The sequence below is a fragment of the Malus domestica genome, chromosome 07 (genome assembly GCF_042453785.1).
Source record: "Malus domestica chromosome 07, GDT2T_hap1".
In the NCBI taxonomy this organism is placed as follows: domain Eukaryota; kingdom Viridiplantae; phylum Streptophyta; class Magnoliopsida; order Rosales; family Rosaceae; genus Malus; species Malus domestica.
In genome coordinates, this window is record NC_091667.1 from 32969516 (window position 1) to 32986353 (window position 16838).

The 16838-nt window shown below is 41.1% G+C and overlaps 1 protein-coding gene, 2 long non-coding RNA genes and 1 pseudogene across 5 annotated transcripts; all 4 read left to right on the forward strand.

The window, feature by feature from the left end:
• The first annotated feature begins 686 nt into the window (after positions 1-686).
• LOC103428569 (uncharacterized) lies at positions 687-1105 on the forward strand. Its single transcript, XR_011582917.1, has 2 exons — positions 687-939; positions 1030-1105. It is a non-coding gene; the product is annotated as an uncharacterized lncRNA (long non-coding RNA).
• Positions 1106-2938: 1833 nt separating this feature from the next.
• On the forward strand, positions 2939-3488 carry LOC139197476 (uncharacterized). The gene is made up of 3 exons (XR_011582919.1): positions 2939-3079; positions 3211-3274; positions 3357-3488. It is a non-coding gene; the product is annotated as an uncharacterized lncRNA (long non-coding RNA).
• Positions 3489-9040: 5552 nt separating this feature from the next.
• On the forward strand, positions 9041-12732 carry LOC103410362 (DEAD-box ATP-dependent RNA helicase 7-like). Of its 3 annotated transcripts, XM_070824966.1 has the most exons (13): positions 9041-9180; positions 9275-9386; positions 9755-9820; positions 9957-10111; positions 10225-10301; positions 10474-10576; positions 10653-10713; positions 10813-10972; positions 11047-11143; positions 11256-11319; positions 11392-11502; positions 11606-11739; positions 11926-12732. In XM_070824966.1, the coding sequence occupies exons 6-11, from the start codon at positions 10526-10528 to the stop codon at positions 11406-11408; spliced, it is 450 nt and encodes a 149-aa protein (XP_070681067.1). In that variant the 5' UTR covers positions 9041-9180; positions 9275-9386; positions 9755-9820; positions 9957-10111; positions 10225-10301; positions 10474-10525; the 3' UTR covers positions 11409-11502; positions 11606-11739; positions 11926-12732. The 3 variants fall into 3 exon arrangements, with proteins under 3 accessions (XP_070681067.1, XP_070681066.1, XP_070681068.1); XM_070824965.1 differs by lacking the exon at positions 11392-11502 and having other exon boundaries at positions 11926-12306; XM_070824967.1 differs by lacking the exons at positions 9041-9180; positions 9275-9386; positions 9755-9820; positions 9957-10111 and having other exon boundaries at positions 10164-10301; positions 11926-12306.
• A 784-nt stretch (positions 12733-13516) lies between these two features.
• LOC103410361 (mitochondrial metalloendopeptidase OMA1-like) lies at positions 13517-16637 on the forward strand (annotated as a pseudogene).
• The last annotated feature ends 201 nt before the right edge of the window (positions 16638-16838 follow it).

Sequence of the window (16838 nt, forward strand, 5' to 3'; positions counted from 1 at the left end):
TAATCCTTAGGCTCAGGATCATTAGAGAGCATCTGGATTCATTTCATGCCAAGTTACCTTTGGGAGATGGACGTTATCGCTAGTGGGGACACGACGATGCTCCGGAACTAGAATCCAGATCGTTTATTAACCATGATCTCTTCAAAATTCAAAAGCATTGTTTGGTGTGTTTTATACAGATTGGGGTGCACTTTTTAATTCGTATAGATGGTTTTTTGTACTTTCACATATTTCTCTTCAAAATTCAATTAGTTTGCGTAAATGAAAGTTTGGCTTTTAATTAATAAATAGTCACTTAGTATTACAGTTTAGTAGTATTAGATTTGATTCTCGTCAAAGGCGAATCTGAATCACATTATTACTAGTCTTCTAGCCCATCATGAGGTTAACTTATGATAGAACTATCGGAGCTTAATTTATCTGCGTACAAAATTAAAGAATTACCCTCGTCAATTATTAATATTACGGATTTGCATCGTTTGGACCTAGAAGATTGTAAGGAACTTGAGAGTCTTCCGAGCATCAGATTTCAACTTGAATCCCTTAGAAATGTTAATCTTTCTGGTTGTACAAAAGTTGAGCTTCATTTGGATGGAACATCTATCGAAGAGCTTTCCCCCTCGATTGAACGGCTTCAGGGGCTTGAGGTATTACATCTGAGAGACTGCAGAATCCTTGTGCATCCCGGTGGGTGCACAAATCTTTCTGAATTACCTGTCAACTTTGAAGATTTAGTACGCTTGTAGGCTAGTGCAGTAGAAATTGATAATTGGGATACTGACATTTTGACACGTGTACTATACTCCTAAACATCATCGGCATCCAATCGGTCGGTACGCTGATTGTGGGATACGAAGCTCTGCCTTGAAGCAATCGATCGGTCGTTGTGCCGCGTGCGGCGGCTTTCAATTGCTTATGTGATTATGTCGCCAGGGAGAGGTACACTGTTGCCTATCTTTTCGTTTGGGTTTGGCAGGTAAACTAACAACTCAAACTGTTAAGTTTCCCAACGTCTGCCAAAATACACAGATGTCAAGATTTTAAATCCCTTTGTGCACCATTTATTCTGCTGCAGAAAGCCGCCAAAGAGCGAGGAGAAGAGCAAGAAGAAGTCGAAGAAGGCGAAGGTGGAGCCGGAGGAGGAGGAGGAGAAGCACAAAGAGGATCCTAATGCGGTGTCCAAGTATCCGATTTCTGCTGTTGAGGGCCAAATTGAAGGAGAATGGGATCGAGTCCTTGTTTCCTATTCAGGCCATGACATTTGATACCATTTTGGATGGTTTGGACTTGGTTGGTCGGGCTCGAACTGGACAGGTGAATTTAATTTACTCAACAAGCACAAATTTTTACTCTGAAACCCCAAATTGTTACCAAAAAGCACAAAGTTTTATCATTGTTTTGTGGTTTGTTGAATTGGATTGGAATATTTAGCTTATTGATGTGATTTTTGTTCAGTTTCTGAATTGTATGCTCATTCTTTTGCAATATTTCAGGGTAAACTCTAGCTTTTGTGTTACTCGTTTTGGAGTCCTTAACAAATGGGCCTGCAAAAGCATTTAGAAAGACTGGTTATGGTAGGCTTCCAACTGTTATCGTGCTTTTACCCACCAGGTAATTTGCCGAACAGGTAATTTTAATTTACCCTGGAGTCTGGACCATATGCTTGCAATGGTTTGGCTTTTAGAGTATCCAACAACAACAACAACAAAGCTTTTTCCCACTAAGTGGGGTCGGCTATATGAATCCTAGAACGCCATTGCGCTCGGTTTTGTGTCATGTCCTCCGTTAGATCCAAGTACTCTAAGTCTTTTCTTAGGGTCTCTTCCAAAGTTTTCCTAGGTCTTCCTCTACCCCTTCGGCCCTGAACCTCTGTCCCGTAGTCACATCTTCGAACCAGAGCGTCAGTAGGCCTTCTTTGCACATGTCTAAACCACTGTAACCGATTTTCTCTTATCTTTCCTTCAATTTCGGCTACTCCTACTTTACCCCATATATCCTCATTCCCAATCTTATCCTTTCTCGTGTGCCCACACATCCCACGAAGCATCCTCATCTCCGCTACACCCATTTTGTGTACGTGTTGATGCTTCACCGCCTAACATTCTGTGCCATACAACATCGCTGGCCTTATTGCCGTCCTATAAAATTTTCCCTTGAGCTTCAGTGGCCTACGACGGTCACACAACACGCCGGATGCACTCTTACACTTCATCCATCCAGCTTGTATTCTATGGTTGAGATCTCCATCTAATTCTCCGTTCTCTTGCAAGATAGATCCTAGGTAGCGAAAACGGTTGCTTTTTGTGATCTTCGCTAGATTGCTCCAGTCATTAGTGTGGATAAGTATATAAATGGATAGAGATAGGAAAACAAACACAAGATGTACGTGGTTCACCCAGATTGGCTACGTCCACGGAATAGAAGAGTTCTCATTAATTGTGAAGGGTTTACACAAGTACATAGGTTCAAGCTCTCCTTTAGTGAGTACAAGTGAATGATTTAGTACAAATGACATTAGGAAATATTGTGGGAGAATGATCTCGTAATCATGAAACTTCTAAGTACCGGAGTGTGGTATCGTCTTGACTTGCCTTATCTGTCTCATAGGTAGATGTGGCATCTTCTCTGGAAGTACTCTTCCTCCATCCAGGGGTGGTATCTTTAACTGGTGGAGATGCACAAGGTAATGTATCAATTTCACTTGAAGCTTACTTGTAGTTTCAGGCTTGGTCAAGCGCGATACAAACCATGTAGTAGGAGTCCCCCAAGTCGCCGAGCTAGGGGATCTATTGAAAGAGGTGACAAACAAGGTAAACAATCAGAGCTCCAAGCAATCAGTCCCAGATCAGAACTTTGATTTCGAGTTCCGGCTGATTGTTCACATTCTCCCTATCTTGCAGGCAGCATGAAGGATAAAGAGAAGAAAAATGAGAAGATATGATATGGGATACTTTTGCTTTTGAAGAAGTAACTTTCCACATGCTTATTCTTGAACTGAGCTGAAGGGTTTTCTGATTTCCTCCAGAGTATAAGGCCGACTGGAGAATTTGAGGGTCAAAACAAGTCCATCAAATCTAGAGTACGTTCGACCCTGCTGATATATGATACTTTTGCTTTTGACAGAGTAGTGGATGTATCGGCACGTGTGCTGTTACGCTTGTCTCCACATGCTTCATTGTATCCTTCTCACTTGCCCTATTTGTTCCTCAGGCAGATGCGGTATCTTCCCTGGAAGCATAAGATGTTGAAGATGAGTACTCAAGAGCAATGCCAGGTAAGTAATCAGGTAAGAGGTTCTTGGCTGGAAGCTTGATTCCAAGTGATGACTGATTGCTTTCTTTCTCCTTGTCTTGCAGGTAAGAACAAGGCCAAAGGAAAAGACAGGGAAAAAGCATGATATGAGATACTCTTGCTTTTAACCCTGATGATATGAGATATTCTTGCTCTAGTATAGCTTGTTTGCAGAAGTATTATCGGGAGGAAAGAAAGCTGAATATTTCAAAAGGCTTCGTTGGGAGTGCTCTCTCAGATATGAGGAAGGGTTGAGCATTTTTGCAGGTCTGCCTGTCCGTTGGGGATGGAGGTCGACATATATAGGAGTCTTCCTAACAATAAGTAGTAATACTATTCCTTTACCCTGCTTGGTCATAGCACGGTAATGGGAGCTGCCAGCTTCACATGTTTTAACTCTGTCAGAGTACTTTGAAAAAGTGGTCTGTAGTATCTGAAAAGCTGATGTTGTGTGTGAAGATTACAGACAAGCTTTATCTAAGGAGATCCGGCTCTTGAAGTTGGGAAAGTGGTGCCTCTTCGATTTTCGAACAAGCAATCCTGTCGAGGATCTGGCTCTTGAGATTCGAAGAACGATGCCTCCTCGATTTTTGAGAAAGCAATCCTGCTGGAGGTCTGACTCTCGAGATTCGGAGAGCGGTGTCTCTTCGATTTTTGAGAAAGTAATCATGTTGGGAGTCTGGCTCTCGAGATTCAGAGGGCGGTGCCTCTTCGATTTTGGAGCAAGCAATCTTGTTGGAAGTGTTTTCTCGAATGTGAGTAAAGGTTGGGCATGTTTGCTAGTCTACCTTGCCACGAAGCACAGAGGTTGACACACAAGGACTTTCCAATTATCCAGTAGTGGTACTGTTCCTTTACCCTTGTGGGTAATAATATGGTAGCTAGACCTTCAAAATTTATGTGTCTAAACTTTGTTAGTGCTGTTTCTTTGCAATTCTTTTACCCTTCTTGGTCAGAGCGATGTAGTGGGAGCTGCAAGCTTCACGTGTCTCAACTTTGTCAGAGAACTTTGGCAAAGTTATATGTGGTACCCATGAGCTAATGTTGCGTGTGGGAAGTGGGTGATTGAACAGTAAGATTCATGTGCTTTCTACTTCACCAGAAATCTTCGACAGAATGCCCCTAATTTCCGCAAAGCTGAGTGTGCGTGTGACAGGTGCTGACAAGGCTGGAAAAGTAGGTGCCTCTTCGATTTCTGAGATCGGCCCTATTGGTCTCTGAGCAGCCCAGCTTTTGAGAAAGCAAGCGCCTCTTCGATATCTGAGATCGGCCTTCGTGGTCTTTGAGCAGCCCAGCTTTTGAGAAAGCAAACGCCTCTTCGATTTCTGAGATCGACCCTCGTGGTCTCTGAGCAGCCCAGTTTTTTAGAAAGCAAACGCCTCTTCGATTTCTGAAGCTCCGTCGAGTGCAGATTTTTATAGGGGCTTGCATTAAGTTCCAAAGCACACTTGAATCTCCACCAGTAGAAGCTCCATTCTTGCACTTCTAAGATCTTGATTTGTCCGACCTCTTCTCTCTTCAACACCTTTGAAAATGTCTGGCCCCTCCGACCGTCGTTTTGACTTGAACCTTGTTGAAGAGGCAGCCCCACCTTCTCCAGACAACATATGGTGCCCATCCTTCGTCTCCCCTACTGGTCCTCTTACCGTTGGGGATTCCGTGATGAAGAATGATATGACCGCTGCGGTGGTGGCCAAGAACCTTCTCACTCCCAAAGATAACAGATTACTTTCCAAACGGTATGATGAGTTGGCTGTTAAGGATTCTCTGGCTCTCAGTGTTCAGTGTGCAGGTTCTGTGTCTAATATGGCCCAACGCCTATTTGCTCGAACCCGCCAAGTTGAATTATTGGCGGCTGAAGTGATGAGTCTCAAACAGGAGATTAGAGGGCTCAAGCATGAGAATAAACAGTTGCACCGGCTCACACATGACTATGCTACAAACATGAAGAGGAAGCTTGACAAGATGAAGGAATCTGATGGTCAGGTTTTACTTGATCATCAGAGATTTGTAGGTTTGTTCCAAAGGCATTTATTGCCTTCGTCTTCTGGGGCTGTACCGCGTAATGAAGCTCCAAATGATCAACCTCTGATGCCTCCTCCTTTTAAGGTTCTGTCCAGTACTGAGGCTCCGAATGATCCCCCTCCGGTGCCTTCTCTTTCTAGGGCTCTACCGACTGCTGAGACTTCTCCTAAGCAACCTTTGTGAAGGCTCCCTCTTGTTTGTTTATTTTGACTTATGTATATGTACATATTTGTAACTTATCGGGGATATCAATAAATAAGCTTTCCTTCATTTCAACGTATTGTGTTAAATACACCAAACCCTTCTTCGCTAAGTTCTTTGAATTTTCTTTTGTTGAAGCTTGTATGTTGAAGCTTTGTGAGTGGAGCATGTAGGTTGAGGTAGTGTTCCCTTAATTTCCCGAGTGAGGAAAACTTCTCGATTGGAGACTTGGAAAATCCAAGTCACTGAGTGGGATCGGCTATATGAATCTTAGAACGCCATTGTGTTCGGTCCTGTGTCATGTCATCCGTTAGATCCAAGTACTCTAAGTCTTTTCTTAGAGTCTCTTCCAAAGTTTTCCTAGGTCTTCCTAGGTCTTCCTCTACCCCTTCGGCCCTGAACCTCTGTCTCATAGTCGCATCTTCTAATCGGAGCATCAGTAGGCCTTCTTTGCACATGTCCAAACCACCGTAACCGATTTTCTCTCATCTTTCCTTCAATTTCGGCTACTCCTACTTTACCCCGGATATCCTCATTCCTAATCTTATCCTTTCTCGTGTGCCCACACATCCAACGAAGCATCCTCATCTCCGCTACACACATTTTATGTACGTGTTGATGCTTCATCGCCCAACATTCTGTGCCATACAGCATCGCCAGCCTTATTGCCATCCTATAAAATTTTCCCTTGAGCTTCAGTGGCATACGGCGGTCACACAACACGCCGGATGCACTCTTCCACTTCATCCATCCAGCTTGTATTTTATGGTTGAGATCTCCATCTAATTCTCCGTTCTTTTGCAAGATAGATCCTAGGTAACGAAAACGGTCGCTCTTTGGTATTTCTTGATCTCCGGATCCTCACCCCTAACTCGTTTTGGCCTCCATTTGCACTGAACTTGCACTCCATATATTCTGTCTTTGATCGGCTTAGGCGAAGACCTTTAGATTCCAACACTTCTCTCCAAAGGTTAAGCTTTGCATTTACCCCTTCCCAAGTTTCATCTATCAACACTATATCGTCTGCAAAAAGCATACACCAAGGAATATCATCTTGAATATGTCCTGTTAACTCATCCATTATCAACGCAAAAAGGTAAGGACTTAAGGATAAGCCTTGATGTAATCCTACAGTTACGGGAAAGTCTTCGATTTGTCCTTCATGAGTTCTTACGGCAGTCTTTGCTCCTTCATACATATCCTTTATAGCTTGGATATATGTTACTCGTACTCCTTTTTTCTCTAAAATCCTCCAAAGAATGTCTCTTGGGACCCTATCATACGCTTTTTCCAAATCTATAAAGACCATGTGTAAATCCTTTTTCCCATCTCTATATCTTTCCATCAATCTTCGTAAGAGATAGATTGCCTCCATGGTTGAGCGTCCTGGCATGAACCCAAATTGGTTGTCCGAAACTCGTGCTTCTTGCCTCAATCTATGCTCAATGACTCTCTCTCAGAGCTTCATTGTATGACTCATTAGCTTAATACCCCTATAGTTCATGCAATTTTGTACGTCGCCCTTATTCTTGTAGATAGGCACCAAAGTGCTCGTTCGCCACTCATTTGGCATCTTTTTCGTTTTCAAAATCCTATTGAAAATGTCAGTGAGCCATGTTATACTTGTCTCTCCCAAAACTTTCCACACTTCGATTGGTATATCGTCTGGGCCTACTGCTTTTCTATGCTTCATCTTCTTCAAAGCTACAACCACTTCTTCCTTCCGGATTCGACGATAAAAAGAGTAGTTTCTACACTCTTCTGAGTTCCTCAACTCCCCTAAAGAAGCACTCCTTTCATGTCCTTCATTGAAAAGATTATGAAAATAACCTCTCCATCTATCTTTAACCGCGTTCTCTGTAGCAAGAACCTTTCCATCCTCATCCTTGATGCACCTCACTTGGTTAAGGTCCATTGTCTTCTTTTCCCTTGCTCTAGCTAGTTTATAGATATCCAACTCTCCTTCTTTGGTATCTAGTCGCTTATACATATCGTCATAAGCCGCTAACTTAGCTTCTCTCACAGCTTTCTTCGCCTCTTGCTTCGCTTTTCTATACCTTTCACCATTTTCATCGGTCCTATCCTTGTATAAGGCTTTACAACATTCCTTCTTAGCCTTCACCTTTGTTTGTACCTCCTCATTCCACCACCAAGATTCCTTTTGGTGTGGGGCAAAGCCCTTGGACTGTCCAAATACCTCTTTTGCTACTTTTCGGATACAACTAGCCATGGAATCCCACATTTGGCTAGCTTCCCCCTCTCTATCTCACACACACTGGGTGATTACTTTCTCTTTGAAAATGGCTTGTTTTTCTTCTTTTAGATTCCACCATCTAGTCCTTGGGCACTTCCAAGTCTTGTTCTTTTTTCTCACTCTTTTGATATGTACATCCATCACCAACAAGCGATGTTGATTAGCCACGCTCTCTCCTGGTATAACTTTGCAATCCTTACAAGTTATACAATCCTCTTTCCTCATTAGAAGAAAATCTATTTGTGTTTTTGACGACCCACTCTTGTAGGTGATCACATGTTCTTCTCTCTTCTTAAAGAAGGTGTTGGCTAAGAAGAGATCATATGCCATTGCAAAATCTAAGATAGCTTCCCCATCCTCGTTTCTCTCCCCAAAACCATGGCCACCATGAAAACCTCCATAGTTGCCTGTCTCCCTGCTCACGTGTCCATTTAAATCTCCTCCTATAAATAACTTCTCCGTCTGAGCAATTCCTTGCATCAAGTCTCCAAGGTCTTCCCAAAATTTCTCCTTCGAACTCGTATCCAACCCTACTTGAGGTGCGTACGCACTAATCACATTGATAAGTTCTTGTCCTATTACAATCTTGATTGCCATGATTCTATCTCCTACCCTCTTGACATCTACAACATCTTGTGTCAAGGTCTTGTCCACGATGATGCCAACACCGTTTCTCGTTCTATTTGTGCCCGAATACCAAAGTTTAAACCCTGAGTTTTCTAGATCCTTTGACTTACGACCAACCCAATTAGTTTCTTGTAGGCACATAATATTTATCCTTCTCCTCATCATAACTTCCACTACTTCCATAGATTTGCCCGTTAAGGTTCCTATATTCCACGTTCCTAAACGCATTTTGCTCTCTTGAACTCTACCCTTCTGTCCTAGCTTCTTCACCCTCCCCCCCCCGTCTAATAGGATCAAAGTACTTCTTTTGTGTGTCCCGTGTAAAGTTGATAGGAGCATATGCTCCCAAACAACTTTGAATGGAGTCGTTCGAAAAGAAGTTTCTATGGCCCCCTTGCTCATTTAACACTGCATCCGGGTGCCGATGGAGATACAGCGACCCTTGCTCACTTATCACTGTGCTCGGGCCACACAACGTGCCACTTACGGATGACGCCTTAGCTTTAGCGCGATTTCGTTCTGTATTCATTTTCATAAGGATTCGACGTAATCATGGAGTGCCGGCTGTCGACTACCTGACGCCCTCCCCCTCCTCCTTTATCCGGGCTTGGGACCGGCAATGTAAGATAAACTTACACAGGCAGAGTTTGGCTTTTAGAGTATCCACTTGACAATTTTTGTTTCATTTATGTTGTGTATACGGTGGATCTCCCTACGGGGCTCAAGAAAGTAAGCTAAGGAGAGGGGTGGATATTGTTATTGGAACGCCTAGCCGTATACAGGTATTGACTATTTCTCATTATAGCTGAGTTCTTGTGTCAGTTCGATACTATGCAATATACTTATGAAGCTAAATAAATTTTTGGAAATATGTAGGATCATATAGAGAGGAGCAATATTGACTCGAGTACCGTGAAAGTTAGGATCCTTGACGAAGCTGATGAAATGCTGTGGATGGGCTTTGTTGATGATATTGAACTCATTCTAGGTATGTCTTTTTGGTAATCCCAACATCTGTTTTCCATACCATGTTTGCCTATTTGCGTTACAGCTGCATATCTTCTATAAAGTATTTTGTATCCATGTTTGTGGTTAGTGCAAACGACGAGGCACTTTTTTAATTTTGTCATGTCCATCTGAAGCTTGGAATCATTTTATCTTTGTGTTTTCAAAGAATTCTCTTGCTATTTGACTCTGGTCAAATCAATGTTATTCTTATATTGCACTGTCGGCATCTTTGGTTGACAGGGGTAACTGGAGTTTCAATTTTTTTACAACGTTACTGTAATTGTGCAAAATTTTTGTGTGTACTGCACAACTTCTCAGTAACTTCTGTTCTTTGGATTTTCATGTGAGGTGAAGGATGTTAGAAAAGTTCAAACGCTTCTCTTCAGTGCAACCTTGCCAAGTTGGCTGAAAGGTGTAAGTATCTTAACTGAGATCTTGAATTTAGATGTTCTTCTGAATTCAGTTAAACATAAATGGATTATGTTGCAATGTTAGACCTTTCCTTCCATTCTTGACACATGAATGAAATATTTTTTTTTCTTTTTCCCAGATTTCTTTTAGGTTTCTCAAACCAGATAAGAAAACTGTAGATCTTGTTGGTAATGAAAAAATGAAGGCCAGCACCAATGTTGGGCATATTGTTCTTTCTTGCTCCAGTTCAGCAAGATTGCAACTTATTCCTGATATCATAGATTGTTATAGCAGGTTGGTTGTTTTCTAGCGAGCAATAACTATGCTTTCTGTTTTTAGTTTTGGGTATAATTTGTCTGGAAATCATTTTTCATGTACTTGATATGTTTGTTTCTGACTCGGTGGAGGCCGCACAATCATTTTCACCGAGACAAAGGAAGCTGCTTCTGGACTTGTTGAGGTGTTGCCTGAAGCCTGACGTGAGGTAAGTTGTTTAACTATGCACTTTTTACCGCTGTTTTGTACAATATTGAAATATGATATTTCAGGTCCTTTTGCTTTCCATAGTGATATTTCTTTTTAAAAAAAGCTTAGATTTTTTTGTTTTTCTAATGGCAGAATTTGTTGTTTCCCTTCCTGTGGTCTTGTATTTTCAGGTCACACTTGCTGGTTTCAGGTCTGGCAAGTTTTTGACATTAGTAGCCATAAATGTGGCAGCGCACGGACCTGGACATCAATGATGTTCAATTAATTATCCAGGTTTGTCAGTGTGCTTATTCGGAACCTTTGTAATATTTGTCAGTTTATATACTTACTTTTATTGTTTATGGTTCAGTGTGAACCCCCACGTGATGTAGAAGATTATATCCATCGATCTGGACTCTCGGGGAGAGCAGGTAAATCTTGAAAAAATGTGGTATTTCTTGTTTATTTTTATTTTATTAGTTAATGTCTTTGATGTTATGTGGTACTTAGAGGTGTGTCCATATTTTCAGGCAATTCTGGAGTTGCTGTCATGCTTTATGATCCCAGAATGTCAAATTTTTCTAAAATCGAGTTAGAGTCGGGGGTGAAATTTGAATACATATCTGCTCCTCAGCCACTTAATATGGCCAAGGCAGTAGTAGGTCATGATGCAACCAAAATCTCTGATAGGTATGCTTGACAGTGCAATGCTTGTTACATTTTGATGCAATCATGTTCATATATTAATACATTTTTCATTTCAGTGTAATTCCTGCTTTCAAGCCGGTTGCCAAAGAGCTACTTAATACCTCTGGCCTATCTGCAGTAGATCTACTGGCAAAAGCACTTGCTAAAGCTGCTGTAAGATTTGCTATTTCTTCCGTACTAGATGTCCTTTTTAAGTTAATTAATGTAAATGTTTGTTTATCAGTTTATGAGTTGCTTATAGTTGCTTATATTGTATGGTGTGCAGGGTTACACCGAGATAAAGAAGTCACAGTACTTCTTGAGGCTGGAAAGCCCATTTATTCACCGTCGTAAGCAATTATCACTAGTTTCCTTGTGTTCGAAACCAATATGTCTTATGTTCCTTTGTTTTATTTTCACAGGTGGATACAAGCACTAGCTAATAGTGGGAACAATATTGATTGTGTTCTGAAGGAGTCACATTGTGCTTTGTCATTCCAAGAAATTATGAGCTGTTTAAATATAGATATCCCGTAATTATACCTTTTATCGGTTTAGTTTGTGTTCTTGTTTTAGAGTTAGCATTTTGATTTGTTGATCATGTTTGACCCTTAATTTCCTCCAACCTTGTCTCAGTTTTGCTTCTGGGGTCTTGAGGAGATACTTGCCCGAGGAGAAGGTGGAGTCAGTGAAGGGTATGGCACTAACAGCTGATGGAAATGGTGCAGTCTTTTATGTGGCAGCTGAAGATTTGGATTTGTTTCTTGCTGGTATTCTTCTTTTTATATCTCTATATCATCATGTATTACATTCTCATCAAGCATGATAGTTCATTAAGATTCTACCAGAAACTGATGTTATTCAGTTCTTTCCTTTTAGACAGGGAATTTATCATTCATTTTGTTGTATTGATGTCTTGAAGTCTGATTGTTGTGGTCGTATTATGTTGGGTGCAGGTCAGGAAAATGCAGCTAATGTGAGTGTAACGGTGTTGAAATCACTGCCTGATTTACAAGAAAAAGAATCAAGGAATACAAGATTTGGCGGGGGTCATGAAGGAGGTTTTTGAAATTATAGGTATTCCAACAACCGATCTGCTGGGGGTGGTGGGAGAGGTCGCGGCAACAGATGGTGACACGCCGGCTCCTTTCAAGTAAGCTGTTTTGAGCAACAAATAATATCAAACGGTTGCATTCACAATGGTTTCAACCGGTGGAGGTACTAAAAGCCAGTTGATCTGAGCGGAGACAGGAGTATATTTTGACGATGAAGAAAATATTCGGTAGATAGAGGGCCTCGTTTGGCTCGTTATAAAGATACCATTTTTTTTCTGCGTATAGCGTTTTCCGTCGGACTTGGATTGTCTGCCCTCCCATTTCAGTGCCCTCCTCGTGCTCTCATGTTTGTGTGGTCACGTTTAAGCAACGTCAGCATTTTATATTACTATTTCTTTTTGTTTTATTATTTTTATAAGAAAATAATATAAAATGTTGACGTGGCTTAACCGTAACCACACAAAACAGGAGGGCACGGGCAGGAGGGCACGGAGAGGGCACCAAAATGGGAGGGCAGACAATCCAAGTCCTTTTGCGTCAACCCCTTTCTTTATTTTATTGTTCAATTTTGTTCAGTTTTGTTTTTCTGTTTTCTTTATGCCCTTAATAGTGGAAGAGCACTTATTTGGAATGTAAGAACACCATCTAATTTTTGTAATTTTTCTATTTACTAGTGAGAAGGACAAGTGTTTGTTTCTTTTCTTCTAATGCTATTTGTGCTGTTAGTTTACTTTAGAGTGCCGATAATAAATTTTCTTAATAATGCTGATATAATTGTGCATGCATAAATGCCGTTACAAAATTGTAATTCGGTGACAATTTCTGCATTGTTTTATATATTTGTCAATGATTCATGTTATATTATGTTTATATACTATTAAATAACTATTGAGTCTTATGTTAAAATTCTGACAAGGCAATCTTCTAAACTAAATGAATTTGAAATAGAATACAAAGAAAATTGGCTACACTCAAATACAAGAGACGATTGAACCGCCAAAATCAAATGGCATAACGTACACGTGCAGTGCTACACAAGCAAACTATGGGATGTACTATTTATATACCTCTTTTTACTTCTCACACGTGTACTATCTACACACCTCTTTTTACTTCTCACACACCTCTTGTTAATTTATGTCCCTTGATCTTTTTCAATTCATCTGATCCGAAAGTCGAAAATTAGAAGGGTATGAGAGAAATAAAATAGGTAAATATCACACCCCCAAACTATATTAAGAGACTTAACGTCGTCGTTTTGGCACTCTCTCACCGCAATTTTTTTTAGAAACACGGCAATTCCTTCTTGTATCTCTTTCATGCGGCAACATAGACCGTCCTAGCTTCTTTTCCAAGTTCCTAGTTCACGCTCATCCCAAAGCTTAAACCCACAAAATCCGCCGATCCAAAACCCCATTTCTCTCCAAAATTTCAAATCTTTGTAAAAAAAACCATTCGTCTTTCTCGTTTGTATGATACACCCAATTCGTGATGGGATCGTACAGAAAGAGCAAAGCTCGCACTCGACGCCTTCCGCGGCTTTACGGCGAGGATTGCCCCCAAAGCCGCAGGCAGAGAACCCATCTCTCGCGTTTTTTCAACTGGGTCTTCCGCTCCGGTCTTCAGCTCAGCTAAGTTTTCTGGGTTTTCTTCCAGTTCTTCAATTTTACACAAATCAATTCCACAACTTGGTAGAATCACAAGAACAACACATGACAAAAGCTCCTTTCTTTATTGCACTAAGAGATATTACTACGTCGACCGAATCCGGGTTCACCACTTCAAGCCGAGAGGCCCCCGGAAGTGGTTTGAGAATCCTAGGAACGTTTTGATTGTGGGTCTTGTAGGTTCTGAGTTTTTTATCTCTGTATTTTGGGAATTTGGAGACGATTCCGTACACGAAGCGAACCCATTTTATAATTTTGTCCAACGCCTTGGAGAAGAGGTTGGGGGAGTCCCAATTCCAGCAAATCAAAGAGAGTTTCAAAGGGGATATTTTGCCCGCCATATACCCGGATAGCGTACGGGTTCGGTTGATTGCCAAGGATATAATTGAGGCTTTGCAGAGAGGGTTGAGCCATGAGGTGACCTGGACTGATGTGGACTATGCGTCTGGTAAAGTGGAGCCGGCGCATGAAGGTGGTGGGAAGGATACTTTGATGGCACTGCATGACGCTCCGGAGAAGGGGAAGTGGTCCCGTGAGGATGAGATTCTTGATGATCAGTGGATTGAGGAGAGTAGGAAGACGAGTAGGGAGAGAGGTTTGAAAGCTGCCACTTCGTATTTGGATCAATTGAATTGGGAGGTTTTGGTAGTGGATCGGCCTGTTGTCAATGCATTTTGCTTGTTGGGTGGGAAGATTGTCGTCTTCACGGGGTTGCTCAAGCATTTTAGAAGCGATGCCGAGATTGCGACGATCATTGGTCATGAGGTAAGAAGATTTTCATTGTTTGGTATTGGTTAGTTCTTTAGTGTTGTGAAAGCAGTTTTTGTGTTTAATTGTAATTTGATTTGTTTGGTTAATAGTTGTAGAATTGTGGGAAGATAAGACTAAAAAGTTGATCTTTTTTTGATGTGCATAAAATATAGGTTGGCCATGGTGTGGCTCGACATTCTGCAGAGACTATTACAAAGAACTTGTGGTTTGCAATCCTGCAACTGGTACTTTATCAATTCTATACGGCTGATGTTGTCAACACAATGTCCAATCTTTTCTTGAGGCTTCCTTTCTCCGGAAGGTACATTACAGTTCTTTATAATTTAGTTTCTAGCCCTTTTTAGTTATAATGTTGTGATTTTTCTGAACATTTTTTGTTAGTGCTCTCTTGTTCTGAGGCTTAATGAGGATGCATGCGTGTTCTGGTTGCAAAGATACAATGGTATGGGTTAGTAACGGAGCCACATATTGCCCAGGGGGCATGTTTCCCCTCTCAAGTTTTCAATGGGCAATTGGAAAGAAGGGAAATGTATTTTTACAAAAACCCTTGACACTCCCTATCACAAAAAAAAAAAAAAAAAAAAAAAAGAAGAAGGTATTGTGGTGATCATAGTTTAGAGCTTTTGTTTGTTGATGCTTCCTCGGAAAAGAGGATAGTGACCTCCAATGTTACCTTTATATGCTCTGTGATACCGTTGGATTGGTTTTGTTGGTACTTGCTGGTAGCTTACTCGCATTATCAGTTGTAGTGAATCTAGTGATTCATGTTTGTTTTTCTACCCTTTCATGTTTCACGTGTAAAGTAGTAGTAGTAGTCTTAGGGGGATGTTGTAAAATAGTTGGATAGGTTGAGTGTTTTTGGACTAACCGAATGGTAATCAATTAGCTTTGGTACCAGCTGATTGCTTGACAAAATGCTTGTTGTGTTTGGCTCATATACTTATGAGTTGGCAACAATTTTGTAAGTGTAAGTTTGTGAATGCTACAAGGAAATGGCAGCAGCCATTTGTGACTGTGTTTTGCTTTCGGTTGTGGCATGGAAGTATTCGTTGAAGAGAAGACATGGTGACTGCCACAAGCAAAGTTGGAAGCAAGAGCAAGTCTTGACTTTGTGGGATTACATGCAATTGTGCATTCTTTCTTTTCTATGCATTAAATGGCAGATGGAGAAAAAGGTTGCACTCTATAGGCTAGGTACCGCAATGGGTTTTTGGCATAATTGCTGGTGTTTGCCCATAAGAGAAGGCAGTAGTCTTGCATTGGGATATGCTTGCCGAGTGAGAGGGCAGCATCCGAGAAGCATCCAAAGAGATGGTGAGAGCATTTGGCTCTCCCATGGGCACGGTTTAGAGAAATCAAGAGAGCTAGAGTGAAAGATCTTCTAGTGAAAGAACTCTTGGGTTAGAGCGAGGCTCCTATGAGTGGGTGTACAAGGAATTTGGCGTTGGGTTGTGTCGATTTAACTCACGTGTAATTTGTACTATTATTCTCATAGTGAAGAGCAATATCTCTCTGGGAATGTAGGCAGGTTTTTGCTGAACCTCGTAAATTTCTCGGTGTCTTTATTTCTTGTATTTTTATTATGTTTAACTGTTGTGATTTGGTGATGTTGTAACCTGAATCTCGGTTCCGCACGCACCTAACGGGCCAAAGCACAACAATGCTCTCTCTTAATCAGGATGGAAATTGAAGCGGATCACATTGGGCTTCTGTTGGTTGCTTTAGCTGGATATGATCCCAGAGTGTGTCCATCTGTGTACGAGAAGGAGCAAGGTTACTAGTGGTGTCACTGCACTCAGAGATTATCTTTCAACCCATCCATTTGGGAAAAAGAGAGCTGAATTGCTGGCTCAAGCAAAGATCATGGAAGAAGCACTTGCTATATACCGGGATGTAAAAGCAGGACACGGGGGTTGAGGGCTTTCTTTGGGACAGTTAGTAATCACCATGCAACTACTGACACAGTTCCACTTTTTCATTTTTTATTTCTTCCGAAGATGATTCCTGTACTAGTATGTAACTCTAGCATGTCCGAGTACAAGTTATTGCAGGAGAAGTTGTAAAAAAAGGGAGAGATTATACGGCTAATAATATAGTATGGTAATTTGACCCTCGTTGGTTGAGATGAATTCTCATGTCACTGGTTGTCTACAATCACATGCTCTCTTTTTGTCATCCTTATGATTCAGTCATGCGTCGTTTGTATATAAATGATACGACTTAAGGTTTCTTTTCTTCATCTTCTCCATAAGTGCCATGGATTTTCTATCCACTACTTTACCCCCATAGCATTAAGTTTGTCTTATAAATATAAGACACATTTTGAAAGGTACAACAACAAGAAGACATTAGGATCACAAATATAATGAATCGAAT